This window comes from Hemibagrus wyckioides, linkage group LG28 (assembly GCF_019097595.1).
Source record: "Hemibagrus wyckioides isolate EC202008001 linkage group LG28, SWU_Hwy_1.0, whole genome shotgun sequence".
Taxonomy (NCBI): Eukaryota; Metazoa; Chordata; class Actinopteri; order Siluriformes; family Bagridae; genus Hemibagrus; species Hemibagrus wyckioides.
The window spans coordinates 14,722,168-14,743,608 of record NC_080737.1 but is presented as its reverse complement, the minus strand read 5'-3'; the positions used below and the strand labels follow the sequence as shown (position 1 = coordinate 14,743,608).

At 40.9% G+C, this 21,441-nt stretch overlaps 2 protein-coding genes across 8 annotated transcripts in view; both read left to right on the top strand.

Moving 5' to 3' along the window:
* zmp:0000001168 (signal-induced proliferation-associated 1-like protein 2) overlaps nt 1-12,795 on the top strand; it is a 64,119-nt gene extending 51,324 nt beyond the window's left edge. For 4 of the 7 annotated variants that reach the window (XM_058383455.1, XM_058383457.1, XM_058383458.1 and 1 more), the window contains exons 11-16: nt 154-283; nt 2,228-2,360; nt 5,346-5,444; nt 6,192-6,273; nt 7,042-7,120; nt 11,334-12,795. In XM_058383455.1, coding sequence (XP_058239438.1) covers nt 154-283; nt 2,228-2,360; nt 5,346-5,444; nt 6,192-6,273; nt 7,042-7,120; nt 11,334-11,477 — 667 coding nt within the window. In that variant the 3' untranslated portion in view covers nt 11,478-12,795. Of the gene's footprint in view, nt 1-153; nt 284-2,227; nt 2,361-5,345; nt 5,445-6,191; nt 6,274-7,041; nt 7,121-7,292 lie in introns of all 7 variants that reach the window. The other 3 variants (XR_009203939.1, XR_009203938.1, XM_058383459.1) reach the window with 3 other exon arrangements.
* Nucleotides 12,796-20,888: 8,093 nt separating this feature from the next.
* Nucleotides 20,889-21,441, top strand: part of LOC131348155 (sodium/potassium/calcium exchanger 3) — a 44,669-nt gene continuing 44,116 nt past the window's right edge. Inside the window, exon 1 of the mRNA XM_058382835.1 lies at nt 20,889-21,297. Within this exon, the coding sequence (XP_058238818.1) occupies nt 21,189-21,297 (109 nt within the window). The 5' untranslated portion in view covers nt 20,889-21,188. The remainder of the gene's footprint in view (nt 21,298-21,441) is intronic.

Genomic DNA, 21,441 nt, shown 5'->3' with positions numbered 1-21,441 from the left:
CATTTTTTCACACCGCAGCTTCTTAAGAGCATCCTGTCAACCGTAATCATGCAGTACCTTTCAGTCACAAAATGTCACTTTAGATTTATGTATAATGTTCTGCTCGGATGGATAGACGCTAAGGCTAAGTTTCATTTTGTCTGTCTGTTTCAGGCATGTGTATGATAACGTTGGGTTGAAGGTGAACAGGCATATCTACGATAATCCCGGAGAGCTGAGCGACGTGACCCCTGACCTCATACTGGCTGTCAAACCAAAGGTTCCTCTCCAAGAAGAGGGACAGGTCAGAATATGCTCACACACAAACACATGCAGTTTAGGAAGGTTTGTCACTCAAGATAACTGGACAAGCTGCACAATGGACAGAATGCACAGAATGTTCAGTGGTACATGTCATTGTTAGCCTGATATAAAAAATATATGACATGTAGAGCCAGATGTACTGGTAAGGTGTACAGATATAATTAGGTGGCATGCTACATCTTGCACATTGTATATAAATTTGGTGTACAAGTCTAAATTTAACCATTGTGCATGTTGAAAGATGAATTATAGACGTTTCAGACTCTTTGAGGGATTTGTAGGAGGATGGCGCAAAAAAATGAGTAGTCAGCGCAAAACAAGGTGGAGAAATAAGATGTTAGACTGACTGCATATTAGGTTTTGGCCAATGAGCAGCAGCCAGTTTTTCCCACCAACCAGAAGCAGGTATAAATCAACACATGATTTAATGCATACAGCATGCTTTTCACACACAGTTAGAGTATTCCTTAAATCTCAGTGTGGCTTGCTTTTTATAAATTCTCCCATATTATTATTTATGACCTTGGTGTAAGAAATTACAGACTCCACTCCACGGTACACATCAGAACCAGCTCATTCCCATCATAGATAAATTAGTGCTTTTAACAATGGACATTGTCTTAAAGCAGGCTTAACAAACATTTAATCCAATCGATTATTAGTATGGGAGCGGCAGCAGGACATTAAGGACCGTCACTGAACAAACCGTGATTACTATTTAGCATCGCCTAACCAAGCCAAGGTGTACGTGACCGTGATTCCCATCTACAGACATCCAGCTAGATGATAGTGTCACTGGGCCATTTGGATGATACTCATTTCTTACACTTAATTTACATTTAAAGTGGAACCCCCATTTAAATTAGCGCAATATAAAATGTTCTTTTTGACTCTAATGACCCCAAAGTACTGCATGTATTTTGTCAACGCTGTGCTGCAATAAACTTCTTCTTCATTAAGATCTTCGACACCCTCATCGTTTTATTTTCCCTACGCTGGTGAAGTAACCCCTTTAGAGAAGCTTTGTGAACAACTTTTAATACCAGATCCAAGCTATATAGTATATAAAGCTATATATAGCTTTATAGTAGATCTGGCAACCCTACTCGCACGTTTTTCTTTTACATCAAACAAAGAAAGACTTTTTATATGGAGTTACTATTAAAACTAGTTAGTTAGCATTTATTAGAAGAGCTACGGAGAAGAGCTTTCTTAGAAGAGCTACGTTGTGAACTTTGGATATTGGATGCATAACAGAATATTAAGCTGGGTTGTGGTTAAAATAGGGTTGGGATGTAAAACCAGTCACGAAGCACTGCTCTAGAGGAAATAAAAACATGCCATCCATTGAAACGTTTCATTACAGATTTCCTCTTTTTTTTTTTTATGTAAATCTGCCACTAACTTCTGATTTTAGAGCGGTTATATTTAGCTCTTATATTTATAACAGTGGAGTGGTTTATTATGGCAGTCCTTATATTTAATATTTAATGAATATTTAATACACAGCTTGAAGCATTGAGTTACACAACACGCATTACTGATGTTTTATCATCGGATAAAACTCTCTCACATCTCGCGCAGAGGGTTCTATAAATAATCTATATTTATGATGTGATTCATTCTACAAACTTTTTAAACACTTACAACCTCTCCCACTCTCCCATTCTCCTCTTCTCATATATTTCACCCTCTTGCTCCCTCAATCTCACTCCTACTCCATCCTGTGTTTTTTTTTTTTGTGCTTCAGTTCATAGCCTTTTGCACCATCTTTCTGATTTTTCTTCTCTGCTTTGCACCTCTTTCCTGTTATCTCCCACTTAGATTTGGCTCTATGTGTCATTTATTGTTACTCATCAGAAACCATTCGTCGGTATATATAGCACCTATTTTAACATTTCCCTCCCTCTTTCTTTCTCTGTAGGTTGGAATAGATGTGCTGGGTGAGGAGAGACCATCGGGCAGTGAGGCATCTCTTCGCTCAGCACACATGGAGAGGAACTCCAGAGCGGAGAGGAACTCCAGAGCGTTGAGCATCCATAACTCCATCAGCAAGAGTAAGTGTGGCTAATATTTAGGTCAAGTGTCAAGTATAGACATACCTCCATGTAACTTGTATAGATTGGAACAAAATGGCAGGATCATAGTGCAACACACAACAAGTAGAGGATCTGGATATATTAAAGTGAGATACATAAATACACAAGACAGTACAGTGCTTGCTACCTAGTCAGGACATTGGGAGGAATTATACGGCATGGGGAGAAAGAGAAAGAGCTGAGCATAGCTGTGTGTTTGGTCATATGACTAGAAACCAGTGCAAACAATTGTCAGTAAACCGTACACTTTAAAGCAGTTCGACTGGAAGAGCTGTCACCGTAGTGCCGTGCTGCACTAGGAAACTGTCTCAGTAGCAGAAATATCAGGTGTAAAAAGCATCCAGAAGCAACAAGCTACTTGAGGAAAAAAGTGCTGCATAGCATCATGTCTCTGAGAGCATGAGATATTACTGTAATGTCGAGGTACAAGAGTGCAGCGATCGCCAAAGAGGTATCAGATCATCATGGGCATCAGTGAGCTCACATATGAGGAAGAGGACAATATCGCTTTCCTTTTAGCGTGTTCAGCTTACTTGTGATGTATTATGAGCAGCAGCTCAGAAAGAAGTGGATGCCTGGCTTCACGTGTCTCGGAGGAAGTGTGCAAGCCCTTGGACTCTCCATTTGGTAGCTACTGTAGATATTGGGTGAGAATTTGCAAATGATCAAAAGAAAAAAGATAGATGCGATCAGGTGTTGGGGATAAACTGTCTGTTGCACAATCTGGAAGTGGTGGATTGGATGGTCCAGTACCTTCTGCCAGATAAGGTGAAGAGTCCATGAGAACAGCTGGTATTGTCGATTTAGAGCTTGAGGTTTTTCAGAGATCTTGATCTTCTCGGCTGTTCTTACAATCTGTTCCCAGCGATCTTCGTCGTCTGAAACAGTGACATCCCCATATGTAACACTGAGACCGCAGGTTAGCTATCTCTCTTTTGAACCCGTGTAGAAAGTGCTGAAGATGAAAGGAAGTGGATGCGTACACCAAGGATCTTAGAGACTTCGATTCTCTGAGTTTTTCCAACGCTGTGCAGCGGAGCGGTCACTCCGGGGCCCACCTGACTCAACAATAATCGTTTTCACTGTATCGACTTGGAGAGATAGACTGCTGCCTCTGCACCAGTCGGCAAGCTGCTCTATCTCCTCCCTGTATGCTGACTCATCGTTGTTGCTTATGAGGCTGGCCACTGTGGTGTCATCAGCAAACTTCGTGGTGAGGTTTGAGCTGCGCTTTGCAGCACAGTCACGAGTCAGAATCATAAACAGCAGCAGATTTAGTACACGGTCCTCCGGGATCATCGGTATTCACTGTGGTGGTGTGGGGAGAGGTGTTACCGAGGATTTGGATATTTTGCCCTGTTCAGTTTGTTAGAAAGATTGATGTCTGATCTGTTTCATTACTAGCCACAGAATTATTCAAAACTGGGCAGACAAGGTGACCTTTTTTCCAATCTGCAGCTGCCTATTTATGCCCATTGTAGCCTCAAATGTCTGTTCCTGGCTGTTCCTTATGTGGTGTTTTGCATCCAGAGATACTTTTCTATTCACCATGGTTATAAAGAGCAGCTATTTGAGTTGTAGCCTTCATTTCAGTCCACTCCAGTACCTCCATACTCCTCTAGCCTCTCTCAACAGCCAGGTGTTCCTGCCTGCAGATCTGCAGCTCTCTGGATGATTTTTTATTTTTTTTTGCACCATTGTGTGTGAAAATCCCAGCTGAAATACTGGAACTAGATTCAACACAGAGCCACTGATGGTTTTTTCAGCATTTTGATGTTTGATGTGAACATTAAATGATGCTCTTGACATGTGTCTCCTTGATTTAATTTTTTTTTAACATTGCTGCCACATGATTGGCTAACTGGATAACGAGGGTACAATAGTTCCTGTGGCTGGTGAATGTATATAGACGTAAGCCAATTCCAAAGGACAAAAAAAATTCAGCGGTGTTCAGAATATTGTGATTGCTTTTGGATTATTACGCTACAGAGGATAAGCCTCTGGTGGTAGTTGGTCCTGAGCGCCTCCTCCCAGCATCCTATTTAGCTCTGCAATAAAAACGTAATTATATAAATTCTACATGTTCCCATTCAACGAGTAGGCTAATATTACACGCCAACAATTCTCTCCTATGGTGTGTCATAGCATAGTGTCCATGCCTGAAAGCACCGAGTGCAGATGTGTGGCTTGGGATAATAGTGCTAGTCATTGTTAATTGCTGTAAATGGATCCTGCAATCTTTGCACACTGTCTCTTTAAGCCCAAACAGCGACTTGAACCGAAACAATGCCAGCCACCCCATAAAATCATTACTGCTGTAATCCAGCCCAAATTGTTTGCTTTGTGCCTTTCGGCATATTCCTTTCTTCTCCTGAACACCCCCGTATTATTCTCTTCTTACTCATATCTCCCTCTCCTCATCCTTCCTCGTTTGTCTTCTTCTTTTTTATTTTTGCTTCATTCCATCCTTCAGTTTTGTTTAGCTGGAAGTGCCCCTTCCCCTCCTCCCTCTTCTGCTCTTTGCCACCCCAGACCCAGAGGACAGATGGGGGCTTGGTGGGGTAAAAGGGGGGGAGAAGATTTTACCCTGCCTCAAATCGAGAGACTCTGCCTTGACCATCTGCTGTGTCCCTAGGCTCTTTTTCGCAGGCCGGACACTCTCTGGACTCATGCTCTTCTGGCTTCTCATACGCGTGCTAACGGCTTTTGTTAGGATAAACGTGTGGAAATGAGCACATTAGACACTCAAGAGCGGATGCTCTTAGCCTTTTGTATCATTTTTTGGACAGGCAGCGCTAGACCAGCGACGTTTAAGCTCCCCCTGCTGGAATGATTTTGTTGCTGGTTTGATTCCAAGTGTTGAAATGTTACATGCTTATGATTTGTCTGTATTGTGAAAGCTCCAGGTTTGTGTTATTGATAGATGGATTTGTTGTGTTTCAGTTCTTTCAGAAACAACAGATTCATCAGAGGAGGAATGGCAGTCTATTTCTGACCTCGCCACAGCATGCAAGAATATTCTCGAAGCCCTATCACGAGAAGGTCAGGAAACCTAAAGGCAACAAGGCGATCTTCTCTGAACTGATATCTGATACCAAAAATAATACCTTAGTTTAGCTTATTATGTTAATAGTTTATTGTGACGTATGGATGAAGCCAGGTTCTAGGTTTTTCTAAGAAACGTTCAGTAGAAAAACATGTATGGAGAATGAAACCAGGATCAGACTTTGCTCATGAAGGGATTTTCATATACTCACAATCCTCACAATGCCCACTGTAACTGTTATCTGACTGCTATCGGGACATATTATGAGTGAGATGTTTTGACTTGAATAGCGGTAGTCATAAGAACCATGTTAGTTTGCAGTCACCCAATTTATTCGACTGTCAGCCGAGAAGCTTTCATTTGATAGCAGTCGAAAACAGCAGCTACTAATACTATCTGAGTGACAGACTAAACATGATGAACTAGAAGTCTCACAGATCAGCAGCGAGCAGCCAGGACTGTCTGATGCTGCCAGTGGCAGAAAGTGTGAAAAACACTATGACTGCTATTGGCAGGTTTATATGTTTAATATTACTCTGAAACGGCATTTATTAGTTTACTTAGATTACTTATCTGAATACATACTGATACAATAATAGAGCAGAAAAATGCTAGCATTTAGAGAGAGAGAGATAAATAAATATGTGTGAAGTTTCTGAATGGTTCAGGATTATCAGACTTCCCTGAATGTATTTGTTTCAGTGATAGCCGTTGGGTTATAACAGTGAAATAATGTGTTTCAGATCGAAAGGCCGGTGATGGCACTCAGGCAGGAGCCGACACACTGACGCAGACAGATGCCAAGCTTAAAGATATTAAAGACAGGTGAGCAGCAGCTAATACATGCAAATGTCATTTGTATTGTTTATTTTATTCTATGAACTGCTGTGTGTATAAATATATTTGTTGTATTTGCACTATTTCTTACTGTACTTAATCCTCTTGTCTGTCATTGTTGTATGTAAAATATAGCACCGTGATTCTGTCATTTCTGACGCTACACCTTTGATGGCAGTAATAATAAGTGATTACTTATCATGCCATTGCGCTAATTAATACAGGACATAATAAATCTCCTCTTTAGTTAGTACAAATTTCATCCGAACCAAAAAACTGCAAGGTTAAAGTGCAAACTAGTGTGACGCTGAAACATCAGTTGTTAATCAATGGAGATGTGTAAAATCTCACAATGACTCTTTTGACACGGAAGTCGGGGATTGTGTACTAAGGAAGATGCTGAGGGATAAAAAAAAACCTGACCAAAAATTGTCACTTGCTTAGATCCTAAGCAATCCTAATCCTAAGCTCAATATTGCTTTGGCACCATGATATACGTACATTTTACCTGTTTTTTTAAGCTGAGGGCAAAGCTACTTGCTATAGTAACTGGGATTTTATCTCAGTATACCTTTTCTGGTAACGTAAGAGCCTTCGAAATGAATTGCAGCTTTCATACAGTATTCTATTAGAATGCATATGTTCACAATGACCTTCACAATGAGTAAGATTCCGAGGAAAAAACTCGTTACTGACTCATCTAAAAATAGCTCTTTGTTATTTCTCTCTCTCTCTCTCTCTCTCTCTCTCTCTCAGTGACTCACCCAGTCACCTGGAGGAGAAGGTGTCCCAGTTGGAGGCCATGCTGAAACGATTACAGGATGACCTCCAAAAGGTATTTCCACTTCCTTTGCCAAATCCCAGTGAAACCCTTTGAGTGCCCTGTTCCCACCCCTACAGCCCACATAGTGACCTTTGAACTTCCCCATAAATATCCCATCCTTATCGCTCATCCTGTCCATGTAACTGCCCCCCCCCTGCCCATCCCTCACCCTCAACTACCCCAGAGCTATTTCACAGAGCCAGTCAGACTGAGGGATGATAGAGGTAGGGCGGGACAAGCCAAAGAAACCTGTCTTGTCATTGGACAGGGTGAACAGAGGAGATGAGAAGATGGCCGGAGGGACAGGCTCCCTCTCTCAACACTAAGCGACCAATGGCAGTCGAGGCAAGTACAGCATGAAATTTTTCCTTCGTCATGCCAAAAACCGAATAAAACAACCGAAACCAACCCAACGATATCAAGTAACACCTTTCAATTCTTAACCTGTGAAAGCAAAAAGGGGGCTTTGAAAGTGGTAGAAGGGGGTGTGTCCTAACATGCAGGTTGGTGTGTGGGTAGACTCTGAAATCATCATCAGTCCACGTCTGTAGTGAACACGCTCTCAAATGGAGGTCCCGAGTGCAAAATTATACCCAGGATAAAATCAAAGCTAAATCCTTTAACACATTTTGTCTGATTGGTACCTCGAAAAGAAGAAAGAAGACTCGACCAACAATTATCTTATCTGTAGAGTGAAATAAACTCCTCCTAACTCACGTTCAATTACGAATTCTCCAGAGATGGTGCAGTATCATCTCTTCGGATTTGAGTGTGAACGACAAACCTCCATAGAGAAACAAGACGAGGTCTGATCGGATCCGAAACCTAACACATTAATCATGTGTCTTGACTGCATCAGGAATGCCGTTGTCAGATTTTTTTAATTTATTTTTATTAATCTCTCTCTCTCTCTCTCTCTCTCTCTAACCCCTCTTCTTTTCTCTCTCATACTCATCATTAACCCTGATCCGTGTTATCATCAATCTAGAGAAGTTCACCTGACCTCACATACGGACCACACACACTTTTCCCAAAGGTTATCCTAACAGCGTTTCCATGAATCATATATGAGGAATGTGAGAGAATGAATGCCAAATGTCAAAAGTTCTCAAACATAGGGCAGCACGGTGGCTTAGTGTTGCCTCACAGCAAGAAGGTCCTGGGTCGAACAGGCAGGGGCCTTTCTGTGTGGAGTTTCCATGTTCTCCCCATGCCTGCGTGGGCTTACCTCCCACAGTCCAAAAACATGTACATTACATTGATTGGTAATTCTAAATTGCCCAGTGTGTGTGGTTGTCTGTCTATATGTGTGGCCCTGTGATGGACTAGCGACCTGTCCAGGGTGTACCTCTGCCTTTCGCCCAATGTGTGCTGCGATAGGCTCCAGCAGATCCCCGTGACCCTAATTAGGAATAAAGAAAATAGATGGATGGAAGTTCTCAAACATATTATTGATCCCCAGAGTTTCTCAGTTTGGTGTCTTTCATAATGCAAATTATTATGTTAGATATATTTTCTAGGAGAAATTAATTCCTTAGTCTGATTTGTCACATTCTTTCCATTGTGAACCAACCCAGTATGACTCTTTAGTTCTAAATGTGAAATATTACCTTTCCATTTCCGAACCTATTTAGTAGCAAGGAGCAATAATTAGAAATACAACCTTAACACTGTAAGGAAGGTATTTAGTTTGGTTGATGATGATACCACGTAAAAATTAGTCACACAGCTCCGTAAGTATGACAACATGTACAGATACATAAACCGAAAATGACAGCTTCGAAAGACGAAAATGACCGTCTTAGTGAGTATGTGCATGTGCAGCTAGCGCTTCTGTACACTTCAGAGCAGAATCATCTATTTTTATCACGCGTTGTTGCATACAGCGCCTCATGAATGCTTAATCTAGCTGTCATAAGCTGTTTATGTATGTCCTATGTTGTTGCACTTAGTGTGCTTTGTGATGAATGTTCATTTCATCCCATCTATAAATTATGATTAACTAAAACATAACCTCATCTGTCATTCCTTCCGTGCTTAGAGCTACACTCTAGTTACAACCTGTCGTCTGTACCTTATGTCATTTCTCGGTATCTCTTCATTTTCTCCCTCCAAATATATATATATATATATATGTATATATTTTTTTGCCCTTGGCAACCGAGTTATCGGCTGCCGTTCTTCTTCATTCACAAACAAAACTGGTGATTTAAGCAAACAGTGAGAGGTGTTTGTTAAGGGCATGAAATTCCTTTTACCTTCTACTGAAGATGGGAAGAAAAATACAGCATGAGAATCACGGGGTAGTAAAAAAAAAACAGTTTTTCTTTAACAGTAGATGGTTTAAGTGATATCATATCACCCTGTTTTGCAGATTTCTTATCATTTGCGTAACCTTATAAAAGCTAATCTGGTGTTCTTCTTTATATCTCATGGGTGTTACTCCAAATCAGCGATAGATGAGCCTGTGTAAGGAGACTGAGCTCATGAGCTCCCTCAGCCCAGAGGGATGTTTAGATTAAGCTCCAACACTCGATGTAGACCTGTTAAGACTTTTTTGGTGATCTCAAAACATCCTGCATTTTCCTTAAGAGAAAACGGTGCAGAGTATCTGTAAAGTATTATTATGAGCAGGAGCTTGAACATTACTATTGTGAAATGGCAAGGAAGGGACGGCGCTTCCAGAGAGCGCAGGCTAATATCTGAGCATTTAAAAACCTAATCTTGGCTTATCTGCTGTTTCTATTATTAAAAAATAAATAAAAGACAGCTCTTTTGGTGTATTTTAGAGTACATTAACCTCCAGTTTAACCAGTATAGTTTTTGCTTTGAATAATACAGAATATTAATTGCTGTAGTACCAAGATTTTTTACCAAAATTACATAATATATGTTAGCAGTAAACTACGGGTTGTATTTGGAGAATAAATTATATTAGATTTATAGATATAAATATAGAACAAACCCCTCCGATTTCATTTTTTTGGGTCACGTTTTTTAATATGAATATTGAATATTATTTTATATAATTTTGCAAAATAATATGTGATATATAATTAAATGTAAATGCTGATTTGCTAACACCCTGAGATATGTACATGCTGAAGTATACACCCAGGCATTGAATCACTGACATGACACTGAGAACCTTAGACATTTATATAACTTATTATATATAAATATAAACAACTAGACAGATTACCATGGTTAATTTTTCTTTCCATCTTCACGTCTGTGTGTGTGTGTGTGTGTGTGAGTGTGTCGGGTGTCTTTCTAATTAAATGTCACAGAAGATATGATTTTTCTCTGCACTGAATTAAAATGTTTGTTAGTTGATGAGCTCCATAGAGACCTTGTAGTGTCTGACTTTAGTCTGTTAGAAGTTGAATGCAGTCTAGAATTCTGTAGTTCTACATTGTTTAGTATATAATTATGTATGGATGTTTGGGGCCGCCGTTTCAAATGCCTGGGTTGGACTATACATTATTTGTACATGTGTCCTGCAGTCTTTAGTATCCTAGGAATATCATAGAGAAATAACAATATAAATACTGGGGGCAGTATATAGCACTGGTATGCTATGTAGTATATAGTATATATAGACAGTATATAGGAAGAGAATTTCTTTCTGAAATATCTATGTTAGGTCCATGTTTGCGCCAACATATATTTAGGCTTGTTAGTGTTAAATTATTGAGGCTTGAATTGGATTGGAATTGTTAGATTTGGAAGTTGATTAATTAAAGTGACACGGCAAACATTCTAATAATGACAAGAACACATTTTATGAGGTTATTTCTGCCACTATAGCAAAAAGAAAACATGCAGACTTCCTGGCTATGCTTCATAGACTCGTTAGAGAGCAAGTTTTCTGGACATTCTAGATTAGTGACCCACTAGTAAATGTGTTAAAACTAGTAAACCTGATGATCGGGGATGATTTAGCATAGATTTTGATCTGCCCCCTAGTGGACGCAGCTGGAAGTGAACATCCGTGTATGGACATGTAAGTGTAGTTCCACGTCAAGCATAACGTCGGCCACAAACCGTATCCTGTGTGCTGCCTTTCTAAACGTAGCCATCTAAGCAATCTAACCTTATTTTCCTCCTAACCGCCTACCAACCACTTTCCCCGACTTTCCCCCCCCTACCTCCTTCTCCAAATCCAACCTGTGCTCCAAGAGAGCGTCCTGTTGATCAGTTGTGTTGTGTGTGATGCTGGCAGGAGAAAGAGGACAAAGCCATGCTGCAGGCAGAGGTGCAGAGTCTGAGACAGAACAACCAGCGGCTGCAGGAGGAGTCGCAGAGCACCGTGGCGCGCCTCATCAAAGTCACCGAGCTGCTGTGCAACGTCAACAAACCCTGCTAGTAGAACGGGCCAGCGAGATACACACAGACCAATGAAGATCAGCAACCAATGCTAGCAAGACGCACTGAGCAAAGCAATCCAGACAGACCTGCGAGACCCAGAGCCCATGCATAGACTCATAAAAACCTCCGAGGAATGACCCAAACGTTAGCAAGACATGATAGCAATGTAATCTAGACAGATCAGCAAGACCCAGACCTCAATCATATAGACCACTGAGGAATGACTCAAACACTAGCACACAAAGTCATCCAGTGCTACCTGAAAGATAGACATAGATTCAAACCTTGGAAGATGTTGGCATAGTAGCAATGAAGACCATCTTTAGGAACACACCAAACCCCATACTTCTGTCTAAGTGTGAAAACAATCAATCAGCATCGTGTAAAGTCAAGCATTGCTTTTTTCATTCATTTCGCTGCCTCAGTTAGTGTGGTGCAGCCTCACGTGTTCATCAGGCATTATAAATCCTGATAGTTCCCGGAACAAGCAGGCTGGCATTGTTGAAAGTGAGCCACTGATTGGAAAATCGTTGACGTTACTGTAAGCCACAGCAGAGCACAATCTTAACTGCATGATTCCTCTTTAACCAGGCCGGTAGTCTAGCGTGAAATGCTGACATTTCTATCTCTGAATCAAAGTTAGTAGTGTCCAGTTAGCATGATGAGCCAGTAGTAGCTTTGATTCACTGTTAGAGAAGTTAGCATTTTTGTAGAATGTGGCTTTTTTTTTTTTTTTCCTGCTCAGATTTTGACAGATCCATAGAGTTTTGATGATAGACCTTAAAAACACGGGCTAACCGATTGCCTTCAGGGTTTTTTTTTTTTTTTTTTGCGCCAGGATAATCTCCCAGATGAATACAACACGCTAACATCACTCTCACTCTCAGTATTAGGAACGTTCCCGTTCTTGGGGCATTTTATCGTGTGTGATATTTGATCAGTGTGTGTCTGCGGTTATGGTGACTCTTGGTTCTCTTGTAAGCCCCAATTTTCACACGACAATTGGAAAACTGCGTAATTATTCCAGAAGGCCAAGGCAGTTCAGTATCGGCGGATTTAGATAAGTCTCAGCGCTGACTTTGTTGCGTTTCATTCATATACAATACACACAAACGTTACAGTAATAAGGAATGTTGTCCTGGGTGACTCTTTTTTTTTTTTTTCCGAGCAGAACCTGCAACCTGGCACCTTTTTCTACAAACCTCATATCGAAGGACTGGCCTCTTGTTTTTGTTTTTGTTTTTCTAATTTACTGTATTGTGATGACTATTCAAACAACTACTTGCAAAAAAAAAACAAAAAAAAAACAAACAAAAGATGCAAAACGACTAGGTGGAAATGATTTTTTAGAACCGGAATAAAAAAAACGACCGGCTCCACCTGCTGGACATGTCAGGAACTGCATCACACCTTAACACTGGAATGAGGTGCTTGACCGCAAACGGGAACTTTGACTTGAAGTAGATCGGATTCCTGCATCTAATTACAAGACTGAGCCATTTTATTTTATTTTATTTTTATTTTTTTTATATGACGATAAACTTTGGTCACAGACATTTGTTTAAAAAAAAAAACAAAAAAACACAGTGATTGATCAAGAATAAGTGACCGCTGGCTGAAGAAGGAAACACCTCCGCTCCTATGTGTGCTGAGAACTGGGACATTTACCACTTCTCCTCATTCACCTCTTACCTCGATTAGATCCAGTTAATGGAGACATCACAGTGTGACTTTAGAATAATGTGTGTGTGCGTATGTGTGTGTGTGTGTGATGTTGACTCTGGAGAAATCAGCACCGTCATTCATCACAGCGTGGAATAAACTGAAGTCACACACACACACACACACACACACACAGCCAGAACCTGGCTAATATTACTGTATGTTGTACATAGTCTTTTACCTTCCTCTTGTAATTTTTCATTTGATTTTAGCGTCACTGTGATAAGCCGGTACCAGCAGATTCTCATCTATGAAGATTAAATTATATCTTTATGTCAACGTGTGATGTACAGCCAAAATGTTTCAGCGTTACTTCCCATCTGAAACGTTCAGCACTTCAGCATCCTCGAAACTAAATCTGGCCAGTTTACGGTCAACTGTGATCGGTTGGATTTCACGAAATGCATAAATAAATACGCGACGGGTTTTTAAACGCCACTCATCTCAGCCGCGAACTTTTCAGTATCACACGACCGTTCGTTAAGGGTTTCGTAAGAGTTCTTGACATCAACAGACAGAAACTCGAGTGTGCTCAGGCAAGTTTGATGCAAGCAGTCTCTAGTGATGCATTGTGGGATATATTTAGCCAAATGTAAATGTACAAAAGAAAAAGAAAAGAATATCCTGTTCTGTTTGTGTGTTGCATAGATTTTAGAGAATGTAAGGGGGAATGCGCCAAGCAACTTCAACGGCCCCTTCTGTATGTGTGTATGTAAAAAAAAAAAAAAAAAAAAATTGTAATAACTTATTAATCTTGCAAATGTGGATTTTATTGTTTGATGTCTTTGAACTAGAAGCGAAGGGAAGATCATTTCTTGAACTACTGACTCGGCAGGTATTATATTTTGTTCTTGTTTTGCTTTAATTTACTAAGAGCTCAAGCATATGACAGAGTATTTGGGTTTAAGCACCAATAACAATATCAGTCGGTCCTTCCAGGTTTTTGTATGCCACAAGGATTTTGTATGCCTTAACAGGAACAGCTAAGGTAATCCTGCTGAAGGGATCATAATAAAAGTCCATGAAGGGTGAGATTAGGTTCTCGTGGCTTACGGAATTACATTTTTTTTCCTGATTGTTCCGAATAGTTCAAAATGCACATACCTTGTCAATTGCATGTCTTCTTCCACCTTCGTTTTTTATTATTTAAGACTTATCCCCTGTACGTCGTCAATGTTTTAACATCCCCCCCGTCAACATCCCGACCACTCGGAATCGGGTATATTAGCTCCAAGGCGAGGAAGAGTGAAAGGAAAAGTCCAGCCTGAAAAACACGACACATGTTTACATTGAAATATCTGTGCTGTGGTGTCTAGTCATTATTCCTATGAGTTAGGGGTCGTGGTTGCTGAGCACAATTACAGAAAAAAATCCAACACTTTTCCACTTAAAACAAAGCACTCCTCGTTTTCCAGAAACGCTCAGTGTCGTGTTAATGAGAAACCCACCTAGAAGCTATATGACGCATCTGCAGCTGAGTGAAACGAGATTTCTAACTAGTTCCACTCGGCTTGGTGATATTAAAATGACTGTTGAAGCTGAGGAAAGGAGAGATCTGGACAGACCGATGGAATAAAACACCGCCGCATCGCTCTCTTTAGGTATCGAGACTACTATCACCAAAAACTAGACCAACATTATCAGTGAAAGACGTTTAAAACTGACCACAGCTATTGATATGCAAGTCTTTCAGGGTGGATGATTTTTTTCCTTTAAAGAGAGGATTTCTTTTAAAATGAACCTCTGAATGTCTTCTAATCAAATATACAGGTTTCCTAACAAGCTAAGATGTTGACGGGGGAATCATTTCATTTTAGATTTAACAAGGGGAATTTATGTTTTAAAAGCAATTGTTTAATGCACTTTAAGAGTTTACATGTGCTTCTGCGTCCCTGGCATTTTAAGCTGAAATGATATTAGGAGAAGTTTATGGGACCGCAAAATGTGAATGCATTTGCTTATGTTAAAAAAAATGTCAGTGTCAATTATTCCTTCCTTTTGTGGATCCAAACTGCACTTGCTTTCTTCTTTTTATTATTATTATTATTATTATTATTATTATTATTATTATTATTATTATTATTATTTTTATTTTATTTTTTTTTACCTCATTTTCTTAAGCTTTTTGATTTGCCGTCATTGTAAATTGCATTGTAAACTCGCACGGCTAAGACATTTTATCATAGACTGTAGAAAGTTGATGGGGGAAAAAAAGGCTCAGAAACCACACGCATCTTACCCGTATAAAACCCGAAATCTAACACACTCGCACTCTCACTCACACCTGCACTATGCATACTAGCCTGTGGTCTGCACAGGGGTTTGTCTAACAGGACCAAAGGCAGTGGAATGTACAAAAAGAAATAATAAAAACACACAAAGTGGAGGTCAGTAATTCAGCTGTGCAAGCCCTGTGTTTCTTTAACCCTGTTCGTGCGATGGGCTTTTAATGACTGTGTGTTGTTCATCTATGTGAACTGAAGGGATACTGGCAATAAAAATAAAAAAAAAAAATAATAATAATAATAATAATAACTTGTATCTGTATAAAACACAGTCTGGACTCTGTTTTATTTTTGTTTTAGATTGGGGATTAATTCTGCGTTTCTGAATCCTCGATACGCTCACACCCGTGATATTGAATTGTGTGTTAATGCGACACGAAAGTTACACTAAAGCCATTGTTCTGTCCATATTTACCAGTTACATTGCTTAGCAACCATTTATTATATTGTTATTGTAGTCACGGAAGTGCATTACGGTGATTTTATCAGGGGGTACGTCAGAGGTGCATTGTGTCTTGAGAACACCTTTCCCTGATACTAAAATCACTCTAATGCACTCTCTCCAGCGGCTTACTGCTTTAATAAACAGCTAGCAGACGCCTTTATTGCTCGGTAAATGACTCTTTTAATTTACCTTTCTTTTACGCAGCTCCACTATCGATCCTGACAAATCCATTCATCCAGATTTATGGTGTATCAGAGACCTTTACAAAATGGTGGCACCTCAATCAGTGGTGAATAGGGGAACATAAAGGCATAAAACTAGAATATTGTGTTGGTCCGCCTTTTGCTGCCAAAACAGCCAACGAGGCATGGACTCTACTAGATCCCTTTTGATAGATACTGACCACTGCAGAATGGGAACACCCCACAAGAGCTGCAGTTTTGGAGATGTTCTGATCCAGTCGTCTAGCCATCACATTTTGGCCCTTAGTCAAATCCTTACGCTTGTCCTTTTTTCCTGCTTCTAACACATAGAAGAGGACAAAATGTTCACCTGCTGCCTAATATATCCCACCCACTAACAGGTACCATGATGAGTCTTATTCACTTCACCTGGCAGTGCTCATAATGTTATGCCTGATCGGTGGCAACACACACCTTCCTGTGCTTCTGTCTACATTTCAGGCCAGACAGAGCAACTCTGAGTGAGTCAGGTAGTGCATGCTGGTTGATAAATCTATTTAAACACTAAATATGTAAAGATGGATAAGTGAGGAATTAAACACAATGGAGCATAATAAACAGTGGAGTGATGTGACTCGGCTCACCATGAAGCAGTGCCACAGTTCCATTCTCAATAATAGCACATCCTGATGGATTTTTTTTTTCCACTTATACCACAGAAGTTCTCATTGCCGTGGCCCGGGTCCGATTCCCGGGCACGGAGCTACCCTAGCAACTGTGCTGGTCCCTCAGTGCCAGTCCCAAGCCTGAATAAAATGGGAGGGTTTGCATCAGGAAGGGAATCCGGTGTACAACCTGTGAAAAATCAAAACATTCGGACCAAATGATCCACTGTGGCGACCCTGAACAGGGAGCTGCCGAGAAAGGATAACATTTAATAATGACATCCTTTTTTGAATCTGTTTATTTGACATTTTGGGGGCATACATAAAACAAGTTACCATCTAAGGTAAAAGAAGGATATGAAGTCGATTTTTTTCTAATTATATTATGTTCAGAATTAAAAAGTTGCCTAATGCATCACAGAATTTATGGGTAAGTAGGAATACAAAACCTAAAAAGCATGACATAAATTAGCACTGAATATTTTTTCCTCAGTGTCTATAGGAATCTGGACAAAACTTGCATTGAACAAAATGGAAAATGCTGCACTTTTGTAACAATAAACAATGAATAATTAGGCTTCATAATGGAATCACCCTCATAAATAAATGACTACCCTCTGCTGGAGAAGCTCTGCTGGAGTTTCCATCACAAGGATTTCAAATTTGGTTGCTTCCCCCTGAGAAGCAATTGAGCTCAGATAGCTGAAATGGTTCCTAGGCTATATCCCCTGGTGGAGATGAGATTGTGTGATGAGCCACGGTTCTTTTAGTTTGAGGACAACATACTGTTGCACAGCAACCAGTCTTAAATCAAGTTATTAAATGACCTAGTTGTGCAGCTATGTAAATCCCAGCTGTGATCTGACTCGCTAAGCAGCCTGGCTTTCCTGTAAATTATGCACAGCGCTACGCTCAAAATCCTCATCAGGCTTATGATGCCTCTTGCGACTTACAATATGCAATTAATTGGATAACATGGCATTTAAAAAGTGAGTGAAACAATGTGTAAGTAACCACGGCGAGTGAGCTGAATCAGAGCGGATTTCTCTGGTGACTGGGTTATCGGTGGCTAGGAGTCTGTATTTACCACCATTATACACACGAAGGACTGAAGATTATTAAACAGAGCTGACAGATTTATTGCTATGTTTCAGCCACACACACACACACACACGCACGCAGACACTCGAACATACACATACAAGCGCACACTCTATATCTCTGAAATCCGCAGACAGAAAATGTCCTTGAATGCAAATTCCCTTGTAAATTCAGTTTCATTCCTTCATTCCTAAACACACGCATTCACGCAGAGCTTCATAGTAACTGAAATAAGGAATACAGGATACCAGAAGTCACTCACACTTCAGAAATTGCACAGAATCACAAATCCGATGCATTTACACACCTGAATGCACATTAAGACAGGGTTGTGGGTACCGTATTGTGCATTTTGACTGCTTCCATCAAACCTACACCCCTACACACATCATCATCATCATTTACATTTCCCTCATTTCCCAAACACCCTTATCCAGATCATCTTACAATTCATCTTTGACTTTGAGAATTCAGGGCCCAGCAGTGGCAGCTCGGTGGACCTGGGATTCGAACACACAACCTTCTGATCAGTAGTCCAACGCCTTAACCACTGAGCTATTTCACAAAATGGGCAAAAGTTCCCAAAAGCTTGGCCCACATTACCTGAATTCTCGGTCATCTTTAAAGGTTGTATCTCGAATGATCTCCATGTTCACTACTCAGGGTGTTCAGTTATACATCATATATTAAATTATAAATTAAATTAATAAATAGTGTCCGGTTCACAGTACAGTATATGAGCACTAGTGGACGGGCAAGGCGTAATCTTTACCTGATGTTCTTTGACAAATTTTGCACCTTGGCAAAAGTGCCCCCTCCACACACACACACACACACAACCAACCCCCCTCCCCTTAGTCCAAGAACATTATTTAGTGATTCAGCATTGTAGGCGGTTACATAACAAACATACTCATCACTAATCTGTGTCTTTTCTCTGTATACCTTCCTGAGCCTTGCGGTTGTTTTCCAGGGACCTTGTCCTTCAACGGTGTCATCGATAAAGGAGAAGATCATCAAAACATGCTGGCTGGAGTTTTTTCAGAGTGAGAGCTTTGCTAAACAGTGTGTGCCCCGAGGAACAATTTATTGTTGTGCATACGACACCTGTGGACAGCTGATGACAGTAAGACACCGGCGTATGTCTTTATTTGGCTTGTATCTTCAAGTGTGATGGGAGAAAGATGGCTGAAAGGGGCTTGGAGTCAGCTGTGTTCTGTAAACAAATAGGAGAGGGAGAGAGAGAGAGAGAGAGAGAGAGAGAGAGAATGCTTTAGTGATGCTTAGAGACATGAAGCAAGCATTTCTCAGTGATTCAAATGAATCAGGTTCCCTTTCATTTTGCCCCCTAGATTCAGTTCTCTTGCATTTCAAAGCCTCAATTTTGATGCATAAATTCACAAATACAAGCTGCTGCTTGAAGCAAAAATGAACAGATTTCATGCGTATCCAGTCTGCATACAAATGTTCAACAAACACATACGGTGATGAATTCAAGACGACCTGAAATCAAATCTGATCTGATTCTTTATCATTTTTAATGCTTCTGGTTAGATGTGACACAATTCAGCAGCATCAGTCATGCATAACAAAGAAATCTTTGCATTTTTTTTTTGCATTTTATTGAATTTTCCATCCAGAAACAATGCAATCTCATAATTATTTTTTTCCCCTCTAATACTCTTTATTATTTCATGCCTAATGTTTCACATTAACATGCCATATTATGTAAATCACAGCAGCAGATCCGTGGTTCGATCCTAAGCTCAGATTACTGTCTGTGTGGAGTTTCACATCTCCTCTTTGTGTTCATGCGGGTTTCCATTGGGTTCTCTGTGTGAATTAACATGTAGGTGAAAGTGTGTAGGTGTTCCCAGGTCTGTTTTTGGGAGCTCAAGATGTCCCCACGTCTATTTTGCTGTCCTTAAGGTGTCCCCAGGTCTATTTTGGTGTATTTAAGGTGGCCCCAAGTCAGTTTTTTGTTCTTAAGGCGTCCCCAGATCTGTTTTTGGGTGCTCAAGATCCCCCAAAGACTATTTTGGTGTCCTTAATGTGTCCCAATCTGTTTATGGGTGCCAAAGATGTCCCCAGGTATGTTTTGGTGTATTTAAGGTGTCCCCAGGTCTATTTTGGTGTCCTTAATGTGTCCCCAGGTCTGTTTTTGTATGCTAAAGGTGTCCCTAAGTCTATTTTGGTGTCATTAAAGTGTCCCCAGGCCTATTTTGTTGTCATTAATGGGTCCGCAGGTCTGTTAATGGGTGCCAAAGATGTCCCCAGGTATGTTTTGTTGTCATTAATGTGTCCCCAGGTCTGTTTTTGTGTGCTCAAGGTGTCCCCAGGTTTATGTTGGTGTCCTTAATGTGTCTCCAGGTCAGTTTTTGTATATTAAAGGTGTCCCTAAGTCTATTCTGGTGTCATTAAAGTGTCCCCAGGTCTATTTTGGTGTATTTAAGTTGTCCCCCTGTCTGTTTCTGGGTGCTCAGGATGTCCCCAGGTCGATTTTGGTGTCCTTAATGTGTCCCCAGGTCTGTTTTTGTGTGCTCAAGGTGTCTCTAGGTCTGTTTTGGTGTCATTAATGTGTCACTAGGTCTGTTTTTGGGTGCTCATGATATGCTTGTCACTTTGGTGCCCTGTGATGGACTGGCATCCTGTCCAGGGTGTTTAAACAGGGTGTCCACTCTGCACACAGTGCTCGTGGGAAAGGCTCCGGATCCACAGCAACCACGACCGGTTATCTCAGTGCTCGTGTGGGTGGAAGTGCTTAAAATCCGATTTCAAATGGCACAGATTTAGAATTGTTTATTCACCTTTTAATTCATATACAATTAATCTCTGACACTCCAGACTGAATGCTGATGGACCCAGAGCTCATCTGAGAATAGCTGAGAAGGTGCAGTTTGTCGCCTTCTAGTGACTCTTCTCGTGAGCTGATTGCAACACTAGACCACGACCACTGGCGCGAGCTCTGAGTGGGAGTGGTGAGTGCGTGCATGTGTGTGTGTGCGAGTGTGTGTTTGAGAGAGAGAGAGAGAGAGAGAGAGAGGGAGACGTTTCCCAGCCGTGAGGCATGTGAGTAAATCCTGAACTCCTGTACGTCGAGTCGCTCGCGCGCTTCGAAACGGCCGACGCGGAACCGTTAGCCTGTTGGCGCGCGCTGAGGATGCATCCAAACAACTTCGAATTGAAGGCAAACGGAGCGTAGGAGCGGCGAAGTCAAAAGTTTTCTAAGTCAGTCGGAGAGGAGGCGCGGCCACGACACCTCAAGACGGCGAATAATAATGTTCTGAAGCAAGGGGAAAATTAAAGGCGATGAAGCCGGTTGCGCGAAGCGGGAGGCGGCGGCCCTTCGCGCGCCTTTGCTGCGGCGGCTTCGGGCTACTCGCGCTCGCGTGCCTCGCGCGCCTCCAACACCTGACAGGTACGCGCGAGCGCATCACTTCTTCAACCACAGTCGCACGCACATACCTCAACTTATAACATATGACATAAATTCATTGTTGTTTCTTGTACTAAAGGATTTCTTTGGCTTATGGTGAATTAGCCTACTTTGCTTTCCCAGCCT